Source organism: Cavia porcellus, unplaced genomic scaffold, assembly GCF_034190915.1.
Source record: "Cavia porcellus strain 051 isolate PalLab524CR breed Dunkin Hartley unplaced genomic scaffold, mCavPor4.1 scaffold_23, whole genome shotgun sequence".
Classification (NCBI taxonomy): domain Eukaryota; kingdom Metazoa; phylum Chordata; class Mammalia; order Rodentia; family Caviidae; genus Cavia; species Cavia porcellus.
The window spans coordinates 9583371-9602122 of record NW_026947506.1 but is presented as its reverse complement, the minus strand read 5'-3'; the positions used below and the strand labels follow the sequence as shown (position 1 = coordinate 9602122).

Here is an 18752-nt window from a genome sequence, read left to right as displayed (position 1 = left end):
CCCTTGTATGTGACATATTTCTTTTCTCTTCCTGGTTCAGGATCATATTCATTTTTGAATTCTAATAATTTAATTATGCCTTACTGTAGCCTTACTTTGACTTAATCTTTTGAGAAAGTTTTAGTTTCCTCTATCTGGATATTTACATGTTTCTTCACATTGAGAAATTTCAGGTATTTCTTTCTTTAATTTGTTCTCTGTCCCTCTCATGTTCCAAGACACAGAGGACAAGTATTTCAAACCCTGAGGAAAACCACTTCCAAACCAGATTGATGTAGTCTGCAAAACTATCTTTAAAAATTAATAAAGAAATAAGATACTTCCATGATGAAGAACAACTGAAAAAATGCATCACTATCAAACCAATCATGTGAAGAATACTAAAGGATATTCTAGAAAGAGATAGAGATAGGTAACCCTGATTCCAGGAACAGCAGCACAAGGTGATAGAAATTGGAGAGGAAAGGGAAGTAGCCAGTATCAGGAAAATAGCATTACAGAGACAAGCCGGTGCATTAATGTAGATGGCCTGAATTCAACAATAAAAAGAAACACAGAGAGAATGGTTAAAGATATAAGATACATCAATATGCTCTGGATAAGAAACACATTTAATTCAAAAGAAAATTCATAGGCCTAAATCCAAAGGAGAGAAAAAAAATGTTCCACACAATGGGGAGCCTGATAATACAGGGGTAGATTCCCCATCAACAGCAGAATGGATAAGAATTTTATCATAATTTATAGTACCATAAATCTACTCATTTCTGAAGAAGAATCATCTTGAGGTTCTTGTAGGTGAATGAACACAACTTTAAATGATGCTCATGAGTGAAATGAGTTGGATTCTTTAAGTGGGTGAACATTGTGTTGTCTCCCTAGGATAAAAAAAAAACTGAAAGAGTTAGTGGGATCCAAAATGTACAACAGATATTGTGAAAAGGAAAGGACAGGAAATGGCTAAAAATGGAAGGAACAACTGTAATTTGGGAAATTAAAAAGAAAGCATGGAAAATATAATATATAATACATAAATATGATTATATTTGTGTCCATGTAAGTGTATGTCTGTATGTATATCTACATACTACATATTATATAACACAGTATATTGCATAATGTATAGTATACTATGAATACAATTTATAGTATACATAAACTACTATACTACATATATACAATAGAGTATAAATAATATATTTTATATATCATATAGTATTATACTACGTACATACTATACTGTATACTATATAAGCTAGTTTGTATGCTATATAATAGATGATATGTACAATATAATATATATAGTATACATAGTATATGTAGTACACATGGTATATAATATATATATAGAACATATATTATACAATACATGGTAGATACTATATGATATATATGTAATACAGTAGCATATGTATATTAAATATATAGTACAGAACAGGAGCACAATATATAATCTCTGTCTATAATTTATAAATGATAATTATACTAGTAATTACTGGTAGCTCAACAATAAAGAATTGCTTTCTTTGAACATTTTTTAGTATATCTAACTCATTAATCATTCTTAACATGCTTATACTCTGTGTTAAAAAGTTGTATACTCATTTTTACCCTTTCTTCTTTCCTCATTTTAAAATAAAAAAGTAAAACTCAAATGGAGATAACTCTAATTCTTGGTGTGATGAGAAATTTTAAACTGAAACTGGACATCAGGGCACTATGTTTTAGACCTCAGCTCTTACTGAAGCCTTATGTTTCCTGGACAGTCCTTAAACAGAATATGTTAATATGCAGGAGTGTACATGCAGTCCAATTAAATGCTATCAGACTGAGTCAGCTCAGAGGACCTCTAAGCTGCAGCTGATCTGATCTGTCAAGGCGGAGTCTAATAATCTGTGTGGTGGGGTGGGTCAACACATCGTGTTTTAACAGGGCATCAGAATGTTGACTTTTAATATTTCTGTCACACTACTATATTTGGGTGTGAATATCATATTATTAATTTTATATATTCTGAAGGTAGACACCTAGGAGAAAAACAATTCCCACTGGAGCACAAACAGTTCCCACTCAAGGACTGTGCTGTTCTGACAGCAGACAGGAGAATTGAAGAAGAGATGTTTTCCAGAAAAATGTCCTTGAATGACCAAGAAGGACAAAAATGTAGCCCTCTTGATACTGTAAATAGTCACATATTTATCAGGAGAAAGATGAAAACTCCTGATTTCTTAGATCATTAACTAGAGGCATGGGTAAAACAAATGTCCATATATCCTGTAATATATATTTATGCATATTTTTTCTTTTCCTTCCCTTCATTTTGCATTTCTCCCATTACAGTCTTTCTTATCTTTTTCTTTACATTTTTTAATTTTATTTGAGAGAAAAAGAAAAAAAAGCATAAAAAGGGTACAAGTTATACAGAATTTCAGAAAAAATAAACAGTAGGAAATCACTAGTTAATAGATTACATATTGTTATCTTAGAAATAGTTGTTCAAGTTACAAAATTGACACATATGAAGTGGACTTTCAAACAGTGAGACTGCAGACAGTTCTGTTTAATGATCCAACAAAAATCAGTAATATGGTTATCTATCTTATACACTTAAATATATATGCAGTTATTCTTTAGAGCACTTTCTTTTCCTTTCTTTTGAATAATGACAATGACACATTTTGGGTTTTATTACCTCCACAGTTCTTATTACTTTTTTGAAGAGAGTAAAACCAAATGTGACATAATATAACACAGTCAGTCAAATCAAAAGGATGGCCATAATACATAAGGTAAAAACAAAATACAAGGTGATCTGCCCAGAAAGAATCACCTGAGGAGATCTCAGTTTATTTAAGAGTTGGGCACAACAAAGGAAATCAACAACAAAATCAGGCAGCCCACAGAGTCAGAAAAAATTGTAGCCAGTTGTCAATCAGAAAAAGGATTTATATCTAGAGTATATGAATGTTGAAACCACCAAGGCCACCAAAATTCAAATATCCAATCTAAAAGTAGGCATTTGAGACGAATACATACTTCTCAGATAAAAAATACAAATGACAAAAAAATATGAAAATATGCTCAACACCTTTGATCACTCAAGAAATGAAAATTCCATCAATACTAACATTTGATCTCACTCCAGAAATAATGGCTATCACAAATATATCAACCAATAAAAAGTGCTTGATGACTATGGGTAAAAAGGAGCCCTTTTGCACTCTTGGAGGAAGTTTAGCCTGATGCCACCACCACAGAATTCAGTGTACAGCTACCTCAAAAACTAGGATTGGAGACTCCATTCAACTAATTGTGACTCTCCTGGGTATCTCCGCAGAACAATTAAAAACATCACACCACATTGATATATGCACACCCGAGTTTATAGCACCACAATTTGTAATAGCTAAATCTGAAAAACTACCCAAATACTAATCAAGCTGGAAATATATAAAAAATGTGTCACTTTATATAATGGAGTACTACTCAGCCATAAACAAACATAAACTTCAGACTATTATAGGTCAATTGATGCAACTTGAGACAACTTAACTTGATCACATAAAAAATTGAAAACTTTTACTCTATCCCTGCCATATTGTATATTGATTTTCGTCATTTATAGGGTTTGCACTTTATCATGTTGTAGCAGTCATTTCCTTTCATAATTCAAATTTTATCTTCATAATAAATGTTTTAAATACACATGGTATGATAGTATTCTAAATTTACTGTGCATCAGTAAGTTCATTCTTTCATTTTTTCGTATTTCTAATTAGTGTACTCTTCTTTCAGACAAAAGAACTTCCTTCAGCACTTCTTATAAGGTAATAAATTCTAATGGTTATGAACCACCTCAGACTTTGTTTTTTGTCCTCCATTTCTGACAGATGGCTAGCTAGATGACTTTGCTTAGTTGCTTGCTTCCTTGTCTTTTTTTTCTTCCTTGTTTTTGAGAAAAAATCTTTGTTTAGAGCCCAGGCTGTCCTGAAAGTCATGGCCCAGGAAACCCTGTTGACATTGGGTATGATGTGCAGGCCTTTCTATGTGGCAGTGGCACTGCTGTCTGGAGTGGGGAACTCATGGAGTTATCAGAGAGCAAAGGTCTAAAGCGGGGACATACATGGGGGGGTTACAGCTGTGGGGTAGGGGTTATGATGGTGACAGGACAAGACCAAGTATGTAATGGGATTCAGTTTCAGTAGCATCCAGGAGGCTGTAGATGGGAACGTGGGTGTGTACTGGTTACTGTGGCTTTGAGGTCACAGTGGGTCCAGCTGTCCATGGCAGCTGAGCTGTGGTCCCAAGATTGAGTACAGATGAGACCAGAATCGGGGGCATGAGCTTGGTCATGATGGTATTGACTCTAGCCTTGGAGGCATGCTTGTGCAGTGCAACCTCAGAGCCAGGTTTGGATTACAGGGTAGTTCTCAGTGGGAGCTGAGCTGAAGTCTTGACAGGGAAACCTTGTCAAGAGACAAACTCTGGCTCTAGCATCTGGATCAAGTTACTGCACTCTACAGTGGCTTCAGTGTATGTGACCCAAAGAGCTGTGTTTGCAGTATAAGCTATCCTAGGTCAGCCAAGGCTTGAAGGTCAGGTGAATCTACAGATGAGAAGAGGTGGAAGTCTGGGACACAGGGACTGGTACAGCAGTTGCTTCCTGGAGGGCACACATAGTCACATCTCCATCTCTTGAGTCCCTTGGAAAAATGATCATCGGTTCCCTCACCAGGAGGGAACAATCCCTTTACTAACCAGCCATCCATGAATCCAGACAATGGGAGGTGCTGTCCTTTGCAGATAACTCACGGAGGAATACAGTGTCTCCTGCCTCACAGCTATCACCAAAAGCCTCAAAGTCTGTCTTTGTTCTGACCCATTTCCAGCCACCTCAGCTATGCCAAGCTAACAAGGTCTTCCTGTACGACATTCTCCAACTGATTCTGCTCCTCTGCACTGATGCTAATTCTCAAATGAACCCTTGAGCTCCTGAAGAGTTATTTTGTTTCTCTATTCCTGTTCATTTTTGTTTTATTTTATAATAGCAGAGGGCGTGGTGGATCATGAGGGCTCATATCTCCGGGTCAGCAGCCCTGGTTAAGAGGGGCTCTCATTTTTTACTGTAAAACTTTCAACAATGTGTAAAATTTTATGGAATATGTGTTTTTCTATTTGAAATCAGCACACCTATAAAATTAATCATTACAAAGTGAGCAACTCAGTAGCATGCAGTACATTCAATGTGTACAATGACTGCCTTTGTCTCGTTACAAAACATTTTCATCAGCCAAGAGGCGATCACTCAACCTCCAGTTAGGTGCTGCCCAAGCCTCCCATCACAGTTTCAGTTCTAGTTTATAAAAGAACTAAAGCTTTTTTTAGTTATGAAGGAATTAAAACTGATACTCAAGCATCTGCATGCACAAACATATACACGGCTGTACAATTCACAGTTCCAACTAAAATCTAACTTTCTTTCTATCACTGCAATGGAAACCTCCTTCCCTTTGAGTGATTTCTTTTGACTTCCTCCAGCACATTCTCTTTCCTAACCAGTAGAATTAAGTGTAAGTATTCAAGCAAATACATGAACACAACAGTACTAATCATACTGCCAAGATGGGAACTGCTCAAAAGTCCATCACCAGAGTCATGGATAAACAAATTGTAGTGTACCTGTGGTATATCACATTGTAGAAAGAGTTGCGTTAGTGACATAGAAGCAATCATTTTTAAACAATGTATGTCTTTAAAACTATAGTTTATCCATTTATTCCAAGCCAGATTTCCAATAACTGTCATCAAAATTTCAAATTTTAAGGAACTCCAAGAAGCAGTGACCACACATTTCAATGTTCATTTGGACAAAGAAAATCCCTAGTGGGGAAATTATGTTAGCAAAATAAATACTCCAATTAGAGGGGAAAATGCAAACTTACACAATATTTTCTGGATATTCCCAAATACAATCAGTGTATACAAAATACATATTCTGTTAGTTGAGCCATCTATTCTTCAAATTGTCTTGTAAATATGTTCCCTTGATCTCCCCAATACAGCCATTCATGATTCCCACACTCACAGAACAATGCCACAAAACCAAATGACATAGATGCCTTCAACGATCTATACCAAACAAGGTCTTGTGCCAGAATTTTGTCTCAAGTTATACATTTCATAGCATACTCTTTAATAAATAAGTGCGGTCCCAACTGTAACAGGACTTTTCTGTTAGCGAGACTTCCATTTTTCTATCAGGCATATTCACACTATGCTTGTGTCAATCTAGAGCATTATTTCACATCAGCCTGAAAATGACTCCGGAAATGATCACATCCAGGCCTCTCATTCCACTGATGTAGAGACTTGCTCGCAGATCGCTTTGGAGAGACTTTACAAGCCCAATTAGGTCTCTTTCCAATTCTGACTTCATCTATCTTAACTTCTGTGGCAGAGAAACAATGAACAAAATTCAATTGCTTCTTGTGAATCTCATTCCTTTCCAATTGTCTTATGTGTTTATTTCAATTTCTGTCCAGTTTGACAGACCAATTTCAGTTGGACACATCATATGTTTCCATCAAAGTGGAGGCAGACTTGTAAAAATTTGTATTTGTATAACAAATATGCAACTTTTAAAACATGCAACATTTAAAACAATTGTACTGAACCATTTTAAGGAATGCACTAGAGGACGCCCACTTGAATTCCAAAAGCTGACAGTTACATCTTCTTTGGAGCTCCCTGCTATTCTCAGTGTGCATGCAGGTCTTCTCCATTCCATGTTTTCACCACAGGCACATATATAACACACAAACTTTTGGTCGTGAAATGCAACGTATCAAATATTGTGTATATTAGACCTTTTATTAAATGTGTTGAATTTCATTACTTTCAAATTGCGGAAATGTTTCTGGAAAACATTTTCATCATAATATGAAATGATCAGTGCTAACAAACTGAGTTTTTGGATACAATAAGGATGATTCGTGAATTAGCAAACACAACCTAAAAAAAAGGACATCATTTCAAAGTGTATGATCCAAGAAACAGATAATAGTTGGACTCAGTGTAATGGAAGGTGAACCCTTCCAGTAAAATATGATTTTATTTCTGCAACTTGACCTTGGACAGAGCGTCCTTCAGTGCCTGGTGTACCTGCTTGTTGCGCAGGGTGTAGATGACGGGGTTCAGCAGCGGGGTCACCACCGTGTTCACCAGAGCAGCCACTCGGTTGCTGTCCAGCCTGCTCCTTCTCTTTGGTTTTACATAGATGAAGACGCAGCTGCCATACATCACAGAGAGGACAATGAGGTGAGAGGAGCATGTGGAGAAGGCTTTCTGCCGCTCCTTGGCTGAAGGGAGCTGCAGGATTGTGATCACTATGTTGCTGTAGGCGATGACAGTCATAAAGAAGGATGTGAAAAGCAGAAAAGAGACAAGGTTGTAGAACAGTGCTTCAATAGATCTGCTTTCAGGACAGGAGAGCCTTGTCAAGGGTCCCAAATCACAGAAGAAGTGAGGGATGACATTGGGGCCACAGAAGGACAGCTGGGACAGCTTTATGACCGGAATCACCATAAGCACAAATCCCAAAGAGAGACAGGCAGTAACCAGCAGGATACACGTCCTTGGGCTCATGATGGTGGGGTAGTGCAGAGGTTTGCAGATGGCCAGGTAGCGATCCAGGGACATCACACCCATCAGGAAAAAACCACTTGCACCCAGGAAAATGAAAGCAAATGCTTGTGTGAAGCAGGCAGCAAAGGAAATTGTTTGTCTTCCAGACAGAAAGATGGTCAGGAGTTTTGGGATAACTGTGGTGATGAAACCACATTCACCGAAGGAGAAAATGCTGAGGAAGAAGTACATAGGGGTGTGGAGGCGGCGGTCAGCCCAGATGATGGTGATGATGAGAGAGTTCCCCGTGACAGAGGCCAGGTAGGCCAGCAGGTGCAGCAGGAAGAGGACCTTGCCCAGGTGCTGGACTGCAGGGAAGCCCTCCAGGATGAACTCCTGGACAGCTGTCCCATTCCTTATCTCCATCTTTACCTTTCTTTGTCTGTCTGTAATCAGCCCTCTTTATCTGTTGAGAGTGCAGAAATATAAAAATGGAGAAAAGTCAAAGGCAACATTTTTCCAGTGAGAATGGGAGGGTTTGACAGAGGGGGAATTGAAAGGAAAAGAAATGAAGTAAAAACAGTTGAAGATAAGAAGGAAATAAGCCTTTTGAAGATGGACAGGGAAGAAGAGTTGGCAGAAGGAGTCAAGGAGGATCAGGGAAGGTGCCAAAATTGAAGAATTAAGATGCATTATGCACTTGTATAATTTTCCCCCAGTAAATATAAAGATTACATACTGCAAACATGTCTAAAAAGATTATTATGAAAATGTAAAGATTGATCTCTGTCTAAAACCAAATCTAAATCACTACTTGGAAGTACTTCTGTTAGTGAAGAACAATGTTCTACATGTAAATATTTTATGATTATTTTGAAATGTTGCTTTGTTAAAATGTAGATGTTGAACTTTCTTGATTCTGCTTTTCTGTTCTTGTTTGGCAATTTTTGAAAATAATTTTCATGTCTAATTTACTTTCTGGAAAACAGTATCTGGTATCTTTTACTAATACTGCATAAGGTACAGAAAGAAAAACACAAACCAGCATTTTCTGAAGACAAAATACACAACTAAAGGCATACGTTTAACAGAGAACAGTGTACAGTGGAAGTTCCCACCACAGAGAGTTGAGAGGAGCTGATGTAGACTGAGCCTGCCCCTTCTTTGCTTGTAGTGGAGGCACATTGTTACCACTGTGTTTTTGCACATAGCGATGGTCATGAGGAGGGACATACACAGCATAAACAAAGTCAGGCCAAAAGTCAGCATCTTTGTAGATCTGGGTCAGAACAGGATAGATTGATCAGTGAGCCAAGCTCAACAAATATAGGAGGAATGACTCTGGGACCACAGAAAGATAACCAGGAAATCTGCAGGACCAGCCCAGTGATAAGAGTAAAAGTCAAAGTGTGTTCTACCTTCTAATAAGACACGCAGTCCAGGAAGCCCACCTAGGCAGAGTTCAGCATGCTGGATACAGACAACATAAAAAGAGTATGCTTCTCACCACATTTCAATCCATTTATTTTCCTGACATCCATTCCTCGAGTTCTTTACCTAAGACCCTAGAATGAGCAGGAAACTCACGGAAGCATCTCAAAGCTCCCAAGTCGTGCTTCGAAGAGAAACTACATGTAAACATAGGGAAGAACTGCCCCATTACTTCACTGTCCAGGCTCAGTGACAAACCTCAGGGGCACATGGTTATCACCCTCATTCCTCCCACTCAGCACGACAGCAGAGCTTCCTTCCGTTCTGCCTTCAGCATTCACCTCTCTGCGGGCATCATTATTACACTGCAGAATTCTGCATGGCTGGAATCACACCAGGATGCTCCTTGCAGTAAACAGAACAACACTGACTTTTAATCCATGGTCTGGCTTGGGATCAGATGAATTTGTGTTTCCATAGAATCTGCTGGAAATAAGTGCTTTAGTGCATCAATCATGAAATTTACACGTCGTTTTTTTAGATCTTTGCTTTGTTCAAACCTTTGTTTTATGCATGACTCACAGTACCAGCTTACATGTAAGCAGTCTCTTCTTTAAACATGTGACTTAGTAAGTCACAAATCTATTCCACATCGAGTACTAACAAGGAAGTCGTTCCCAGGAAAGAGAACTTCTTTGCTTATTTGTTTCATTGTTCTTCTAAAAAACCAGGGTCTTTCTCATGCAGTAAAAAAAGGAAAATTAGGTCGTTCTTTACTTCAATCAACCTATCTTTCATCTACACAACAGTCAATTGATATTGCATATCTTAAATCAACAGAAAATTATTAAGATTGATTATTAACCAAGAAGACAAATATTTATAAACTCTTGAGGATAGAGAATCACAGTTTCTCTGCCTCAAGATTTGTACACCCACCTAGACCATGAGTACAGTACAAAACAATCATACTGACACTCGCATTTGCACTGTAACTATGTAGAAATCCTGATCACATTCCTGTTCATCTGTGTGACATGGTCATTCATTCCGTGGCACATGATGATGCACTGCACTGTGAATATCAAGTGTGATTGCTGTTGCAACCATGTCCCAACTAAAAAAAAAATCCTCATGAGGAAAAGAAAACCAAGGTCAGAATTCCTTGCTCACAGAGTCAATTTCCAGTCACCTAGTTTCTCAGCCCACCTTTGTGTATAGGTGATATTGCTGCAGTCAAAGCAAAACAGTGCCTTAATCTCTTTGCACTGTGTGACCTCGGGACCCCTTCCCATCTCCAATGAGGTCAGGGAGGTCCACATGGGCAAACCCCTGGCACTCAGGCTTCGTTAGAGGAGCCCGAGGGAGGCAAGTTGTAATCAAGCGCGCAGCAGATTCCCGAGGGTCACTGCCCTGTTTATTGTTGGAAACAGAAAATATTGATAGAAATGCATCCTAAATGCCATCTCACTGCATGCAGTAATGTCTTCCCTAAGTCTCCGTTATCTGCAAGTTGCTCTGTGAGGATCTGCACTGGTAAATTTGGAACAAAGTCATAAAATGAGTACAGTCCCAAAATACACAGGTCAATGAAATCACCCATAAACAACAGAAAGGCTTTTGTATATAACAAAATGTTATGCTTTTGTTTTTTAACCTATAATTTTTTATTGAATTATAATTTACACACTATAAAATGCACAAGTCACACAAGTACAAGTTGATGCTCTTTACACAACTGAGCAGCTGTGTAACTGCTTCTCAAATCACACCACGGAGCATCTTTTTCCCTGATAGATTCCCTCTGCCCTTCTTTTGCTGATCTCCACAAGTTTCAGCAGCTTATGTTTCCATTTTCAGTTGTCACAAGATTTGTCTTAATTTCCCTTTTTGTTAATTCTTTCACCCATTTGCTTCTCGGGAGAAGATTCATCAGTTTGCACACAGTTGTGCAATTATTTCTAGGCTCACACAAGTCTAATAAGAAAACACCCTTTAAGGGTTTTCAATGTTCCTAAGGTACAAGACTTGGATAGTGACCTAGCAAGGAGAACATTTCTGTGCTTGCCTGTGAGGGTGTCTATTTGGCTGCTGTTGGGTAGAATGTTTTCTGTATGTGTGTAAGACCCTCTTGGTCTATTATGTAGGTTAGGTCCAATATTTCATTATTGATTTTCTGACTGAATAAAACTATAATTATTTTAAGTCGATTAAGATGTTCTTTTTCTAGTTAGGTGTTCCAATGTTGAGCACATATATTTTCATGATTGGAGTAACTTCTTGATGAGTATACCCCTTAGCATTATGTAGGAATGTTTGTCTCATGTTAAATTATTACATTTAAATCTACTTTATCTAAGCATAGCTATGCCTGCTGTTCTTTCATTCACATTTGGTGTATGCATGTTCTTCAAGGTGAAATGAACTCCTTACAGGTGGCACAGAATTGGGCCTTATGTTTTCTTTTTGCTTGTCTTCAGTCACTTACTGTCTGCATTTTTAGTCTCAAAACTATTCCATTTACATTCAAGGGAGTATTTATAGTAAAGCCTTACTACTGCCATCTTTCTGGTTATTTTGAAGAACCTTTCTTCTTTCCTTTGTTTCTTTTTGATTAATTTTCCATGGTGTTGTGCTTTGATTTATTATTTTTAAGCTTTGTGATACTGTTATACATTTTTGATGACTGCAAATCTTACATAATCTGTTTTATACATATTTGATGCTAGTAAGCTCTTAAATTTTTACTTTAAATAGAAAAAATTTAAAAGAAATATCAAATAGAGATTCAAAACACGCTTACTAGGAGAATAACAGTAATATATTGTACATGGTTATACTCATAGTAATCGTTCAGGGCACAAGACACAAGCATGAAATATCCAAAAAATTATTAGCAGAAACTTCTTTTCCAGTGAACTAACAGAAACTATCTGTATAACCATCTTAACTATCTTGTATGTATATATACATATTTTTTTCTGTTCCTTTCCTTCCTTTTCCATTTTGCCCAATACAGTTTTTCTTTTCATTCAGTTTCTTCCCTATTCACAGTATCCATTTACATTTTGGATCCTGTTTATAATTTCTTTTTACTCACACTGACACAGTATAATGTTTACACATGTAACCATTATTACATTGTTTACACATTATTATATAGTGTGTAAACTTACACGTGTAAATACGTATAAACATCTCATTTATGAGTATGCATGAAACTAAGTTCAAACTTGATCAAAGATGTAAATATTAAAACACACACTCCTAAAACCAAAGGAGAGAAAACAATGGTCCACATAACAGGCAGCCTGATAAAACAGGGGTAGATGGCCCATCAACTGCAGATTTAAATATTAAATCTACTGGAAGAGAAAAGAGGTAGAAAATTTGAAGACACAGGTGTAGACACAGACTTTATGAACAAATCTCAAGCTGCACGGGAAATACTAAAAAGAATCAGCAAATGAGATTGAACCGTATTAAAGAACTTGTACACAAAAAAGGAAATCATCTACACAGTGAAAAGGGTACCCACAGAGTTGAAAAAATTATGGCCAGTTGTCCCCGAGACAGAAAACTTACATGCAGAATACAAAAAAATTAAAACACCCAGACCCCCAAATTCAAATATCCAATCCTAAAGTGGGTATTTGAGATGAACACATACTTCTCAGATGAAGAAATACAAAATGGTAAAAAAAAAATATGAAAACATGTTCAACACCATTGATCATTCCAAAAATGTGAATTAAAACAACACTAACATTTCATCTCCAGGGAGATTGGATATCATCACAATATCTACCAATAACAAATGCTCGTGTGACTATGAGGAGAAGGAATCATTCTTCACACCTAGTAGGAATGCAGACTGGTGCAACCCCTGTGGCTGCACTGACTAGTGTGCCACTTCTGCAAAAAAAAAAATAGGATTGTAGGCACCATTCAACCCAGTTATTACCCTCCTGGGTATCTTCCCAGAAGATTTAAATATATTATGGGCACACAGTGACATATGTGTGTCCATATTACAGCACCACAATTTGTAATAACTAAATCTTGGAAAAAACCCAAATGCTCATCGAACATGACATGGACAAACACATGTTTCTTTTATATAATAGAGTACTACTGAGCCATAAATACACATAGATTTAAGACTATCATAAGTAAATTGATGCAAGTTGAGGCAACTATAATCACATATAAAAAGTGAAAACTTTTACTCCATCCCTGCCACATTTTATATTACAGTTTTCATCATTTATATAGTTTGCACTTTATCATACTGTAGAAGTTATTACCTTTCATAATTCAGATTTTAACTTCATATGAAAGATATGATTGATATAAACACTGTCATTACTGTATGATAGTATTATAAATTTATTGTGTACCAGTAAGTTCATTCTGTCATATTTTTTTTATTTCTAATTAGCATCTTCTTCTCTCAGACAGAAGAACTTCCTTCAGCAGTTCTTACATGGTAATCAATTCTACAGGTTCTAATTACCTCACCTTTTGTTGTCTCACCTCCATTGCTGAGGAACAGCTAGCCAGATAAGGTTGTTTGTTGCTTGATTACTAGCTTGTTTGCCTTTCAGAAAATATCTTTCTCTAAAGATCACTGGCCTGAATATCATGATTTCTGTATTATTTTTCCTCACAGTCTGTACAAGTGTGGGATCATGGGCCTGGATGACTATTCCTAGCCTTCAACTTTTCGTGATAGGCAATGATCTTTTTTCTTGTAACATTTTGAAAACATCATCCAACTTTCTCCTGGCTTGAAAGATTCTGCTGAGAAATCTGATACTAAACTGATTTGTATCCCTTGTATGTGACATATTTCTTTTCTCTTCCTGGTTCAGGATCCTACTCAATTTTGAATTCTAACAATTTAATTATGACTTACTGTAGTCTTATTTTGACTTAATCTTTTGAGAAAAGTTTGATTTTCCTCTATCTGGATATTTACATGTTTCTTGACATTGAGAAATTTCAGGTATTTCTTTCTTTAATTGGCTTTCTGTCCCTCTCATGTTCCAAGACACAGAGGGCAACTATTTCAATGCTTGAAGAAAAACCACTTCCAAACCATATTTATGTACTCTGCAAAAATATCTTTCAAAATTAATAGAGAAAAAAGATACTTCCATGATAAACAACAACTGAAGAAATTAATCACCACCAAACCAATCATGTTAAGAGTACTAAAGGATATTGTAGAGAGAGATAGAGATAGATAACCATGATTCTAGGAACAGCAACACGGGGATAGCAATTGAATGGAGAGGAAAGGGAAGGAGACAATATCAGGAAAATAGCATTGCAGAGACAAGCTGGTTCATTAATGTAGATGGCCTGAATTCAACAATAAAAGAAACAGGGAGAATGGATAGAGAAACAAAATCCATCAAAATGCTGCGTACAAGAAACACATTTAACTCAAAAGAAAATTCATAGACCTAAAGCCAAAGGAGAGAAAACATTGCTCCACACAACAAGGGACCATGATAAAAGAGCAGTAGATTGCCCATCAGCTGAAGAATGGATAAGAATGACATGGTACTTTTATAGAATGGAAATCTACTCAGTTATAAGGAGAATAATTCTGGGGCTCTTGTAATGAATGGATACAACTTGAGTTCATGCTCATGGGTAAAGTGATTTAGACTTTCATGGGTAAACACTGTGTTGTCTTCCTAGGATAAAAAAAAACTGAATGAGTTAGTGGGATCGAAAATGTACATCAGATATTTTGAAAGAAAAAGTGGAGGAAATGGCAAAAATGGGAGGACTAACTGGGGTGTGGGATAGGAACAAAGAACGAATGGAAAATATTATCTATAATATATAGATTTGAATCCCTGTTAGTATATGTCTGTATCTGTATCTATATACTATACAGTATATAACATACTATGTTATACAATATATAGTATACTATGTATACAATATACAGTATATATAAAGTACTGTACTATATATATTACAGAGTATATATTTATATATATCCTATATATTACTATACTATGTACATACTATATAGTATATAAAATAGTATAATTTATGACAATTATACTATTAATTTCTGGTAGCTCAACAAAAAATAAAGCTTTGTGATTTCATTGTTTGAACACTTTTTCAATATATAAAACACATTAATCATTTTTAATCCCCTTATTGTCTGTTTTAAAACCTTGTATCATCCTTTTTACTCTTCCTTCTGTTTCTCCTTTTAAAATAAAAACAGTTAAACCCCAATGGAGATGATTTAATTCTTGGCGTGATGGTAAATTTAAACTGAAACTGGACATTTGGGCACTATGTTTTGGGACCTCAGCTCTTAACTGAAGCCGTATGTCTCCTTGGATGTGCTGATATTGTCCTGTAAGGAGGAGGCAGAAGTCGACCTCATTGCTCTCAGGTGCTGCCCAGCCCCAACTAGACTTCTCAATTCCCTTCAGCAACATCATGCATAGCACAAACCCTGAGGTGATTGTATGAGTTCCATTTTTAAAGAATTTCATGGGAATGATTCAGACACTTAGAAATTCAGATTACTTATTTTTGAGTTTTTTTTAAATCCTTTTATTATTTTTATTTTTGCATATAACAAATGAGAAACTATGATCACTCTAGTAGACTTATTATTGTTGTCAATATTAATCATTTTCTACTTCCAACAGTGCTGAATTAGCAGCCACTAGTGGTCTACAGGGACAGTGTTCTCTAGCTGGCTTTCTTACATCTTCTCTAATGGTGTCCTTGTTTCTGTCCCCTGGCCCCAATGGATCTGGATTGGTATCAAGAGACAGTTGAACAGTAAATATATGTGAAGCAAATTTCTACTGCCTCCATTTCTGCTCCTGTTGGTGTACTATTCTCTCATCTGGAGAGCACGCTGGAGGGCCAGTATAGTGCCCTAGACTGCATTTAGAAAATCCATGGGTAAATAATGGGCTAGTTGGAGTGAGAATTCATTGTCCCTTGTTTTGCTCTGCAGTTGTCCCCAGCAAGTCATCCCTTTCTGGTGCAGGAACAGGATGGGAACCTAGGGGCACAAGGAGGGCAGGACAGCTGCTCAGGATTCCAAGTGAGCCCACTCCCAAGTTCTCCAGACGACCAAGGAGGTTTGTGCTCTGCTTTCCTTTCCATCATTTCAACAGGTGAGATTTCACTGCGGTCTCTGGTTTATTCTGGACATGGGAAGGGAATTCACTGAAGAAGAAAGACGTGCAAACAAGACGCACTTATTAAAATTTTCACTTGGACAATTTAAGAACATCTTCAATGTGAGTGTTTACTTACTTACATTTTAGCTCCATGGACCTTTATCCATCTTGGTTATTGAAAGTGAGAAGGAGCAGGGACTAGAGCTCTGGGCACCATGAACTGACTGTGATGACCTGGAGTGACTCCACCACCTCGCCACTCACCCTGGTGTGACTAGAACATCTTGCCTAGAACATTCATTGGTTGTGATTTGAAGCACTTGTCACACCTTGAACTCATCTCTTACAAAATAGCAGGAGCTTTTGGCTTGGCTCAGTGAGACAGCAGAGTCAGAGATCTGACATGAGCACCAGTTGACCAAATTGGAAAGTCTCAAATAAGAGAATTTTGATTGAAGGGCAGGAAGGACCTATTTGTTCTATTCATGTAAACAATATATGGGGTCAGAATGAATCAGAAAACCATGGTTGGAGGAAAGCATACAGTTCATCTTAATGCTGAACACCAAGCATCCTTTAACTTATGAGCTAAAAGTTTCAAAGATAGAATAGTTCTCTTGACTGACCAATTAATATGGAAAAATATGTATCTTACACTGACCTACATCAGATTATATGTCAAAATGACCTGGGCTGATTCTCTGACCAACCTATTAGAGCTGATTTGTGACTATTTGAATTCGTTTCAGAGGGCTTAGGGCCACAGAAAAAAATTTCCACCCACAAATTTGTGAGAAAAGATCAAAAAGGATCCTTGGATTATGACAAAATAATATTTGGAGATATGACAGAATTCTATACCATAATATGTGTGTGCATATGTGTGTGCAAGTGTTGTATGTGTACATGTGTGTTTATATGCTGATGAGGACTGAACCATGACCTAATGAATGTTAGGTAAGTACTGTACCACCCCACTACACACACCCAGCTACAGTATGTGTGGGCAGGTATAGTTTTCCTTTCTTGATAACTGAAGAACTTTGTCTTACTTGGCAATATACTACCTAGGAAAAAGATAAATATTGCTAAAATTGCATTAACTATATGCACAGTTCTTATTTATGAAACACATTTTTTAAAAAGTAAGCAAATCCAAATGCAATGTTGAGGCTATTTTACGTGTTTGATAGAAAAAGTTTTGTATTCTTCAGCCAGAAACTTTTCATGTATTTTAGTGGAAATAGATTGAAGAAATGAAAAACCAAATCCAGGCAGAAGGGAACAGCACAGCTGTCCAGGAGTTCACCCTGGAGGGCTTCCCTGCAGTCCAGCACCTGGGGAAGGTCCTCTTCCTGCTGCACCTGCTGGCCTACCTGGCCTCTGTCACGGGGAACTCGCTCATCATCACCATCACCTGGGCTGACTGCCGCCTCCACACCCCTATGTACTTCTTCCTCAGCGCTTTCTCGGTCTGTGAATGTGGTTTTATCACCACGGTTATTCCTGAACTGCTGAACACCTTTCTTTTAGGTCAGCAAAAAATTCGTTTCACTTCTTGTCTCATACAGGCATTTTCCTTTTTGTTTCTTGGGTCAACAATTTTCTTCCTCATGGCTGGGATGTCCTTGGATCGATACCTGGCCATTTGCAGGCCTCTCCACTACCCAGCCATCATGAACCTAAGGGTCTGCTTCTTTTTGGTTTTCTTCTGCTGCTTTTTGTCCTTCAGTCTTATCACTGGGGTAGTCCTAAAGGTTTCCCAGTTGTCTTTTTGTGGCACCAATGTCATCCCTCACTTCTTCTGTGACCTCGGAGCTCTCATCCGTCTCTCCTGTTCTAACCACAGATCTACAGAAATGCTGAATTTTGACCTAGCTTTGTTCATCTTGATCACTTCCCTCCTGATAACCATCATGGCCTACAGCAACATAGTGGTCACAGTCCTGCGCCTCCCATCAGCCAAGGAGTGGAAGAAAGCCTTCTCCACCTGCTCCTCTCACCTTCTTGTCCTCTCTCTGATGTATGGCAGCTGCATCTTCATCTACGTGAAGCCAAAGCAAACCAGCAGACTGGACTCCAACCGAGAGGCTGCTCTGGTGAACACGGTGGTGACTCCACTGCTGAACCCCATCATCTACACCCTGCGCAACAAGCAGATGCACCAGGCGCTGAGGAACATTTTGTTCAGGCTGAAGTTTGCTACATAGGTTTAGAAGACTGACGGATTGATGAGTTTTCTTGTCATCAAGTTTAATATGCTATGGGGAAAATCTCTGTAGAACTTTCACCTGCAATGATCTTGAGTATCCAAATTTTTACCTAAGTGGCTGCTACGTTACCTTGCAATTCCTTTCAGTGTATCCCAACTCAGATTCATTCTTCATATTGTGCTGAAGCATACCTTTCTTGGTTTTCTACACATCTTTCTTCTTAAAGTTTTGTCCAAAAAATTGAGGTGAGTCTAACAGATACTAATGTGACAAGAACTTCTCCCTATTTGTATCAGCAGATTCA

General features: G+C 37.5%; 2 protein-coding genes across 3 annotated transcripts; one reads left to right on the top strand and one right to left on the bottom strand.

Moving 5' to 3' along the window:
* Window positions 1-6844: 6844 nt before the first annotated feature.
* On the bottom strand, window positions 6845-16009 carry LOC100715868 (olfactory receptor 6C75-like). Of its 2 annotated transcripts, XM_013148558.1 has the most exons (3): window positions 15992-16009; window positions 7113-8049; window positions 6845-6873 (listed from the first exon to the last, which is right to left on the bottom strand). In XM_013148558.1, exons 1-3 carry the CDS (start codon window positions 16007-16009, stop codon window positions 6845-6847), a joined length of 984 nt encoding a protein of 327 aa, XP_013004012.1. The 2 variants fall into 2 exon arrangements, with proteins under 2 accessions (XP_013004012.1, XP_023419281.1); XM_023563513.1 differs by lacking the exons at window positions 6845-6873; window positions 15992-16009 and having other exon boundaries at window positions 7111-8061.
* Window positions 16010-17491: 1482 nt separating this feature from the next.
* Window positions 17492-18445, top strand: LOC100716148 (olfactory receptor 6C75-like). Its single transcript, XM_003466122.1, has one exon. It carries the CDS (start codon window positions 17492-17494, stop codon window positions 18443-18445), a length of 954 nt encoding a protein of 317 aa, XP_003466170.1.
* Window positions 18446-18752: the final 307 nt, after the last annotated feature.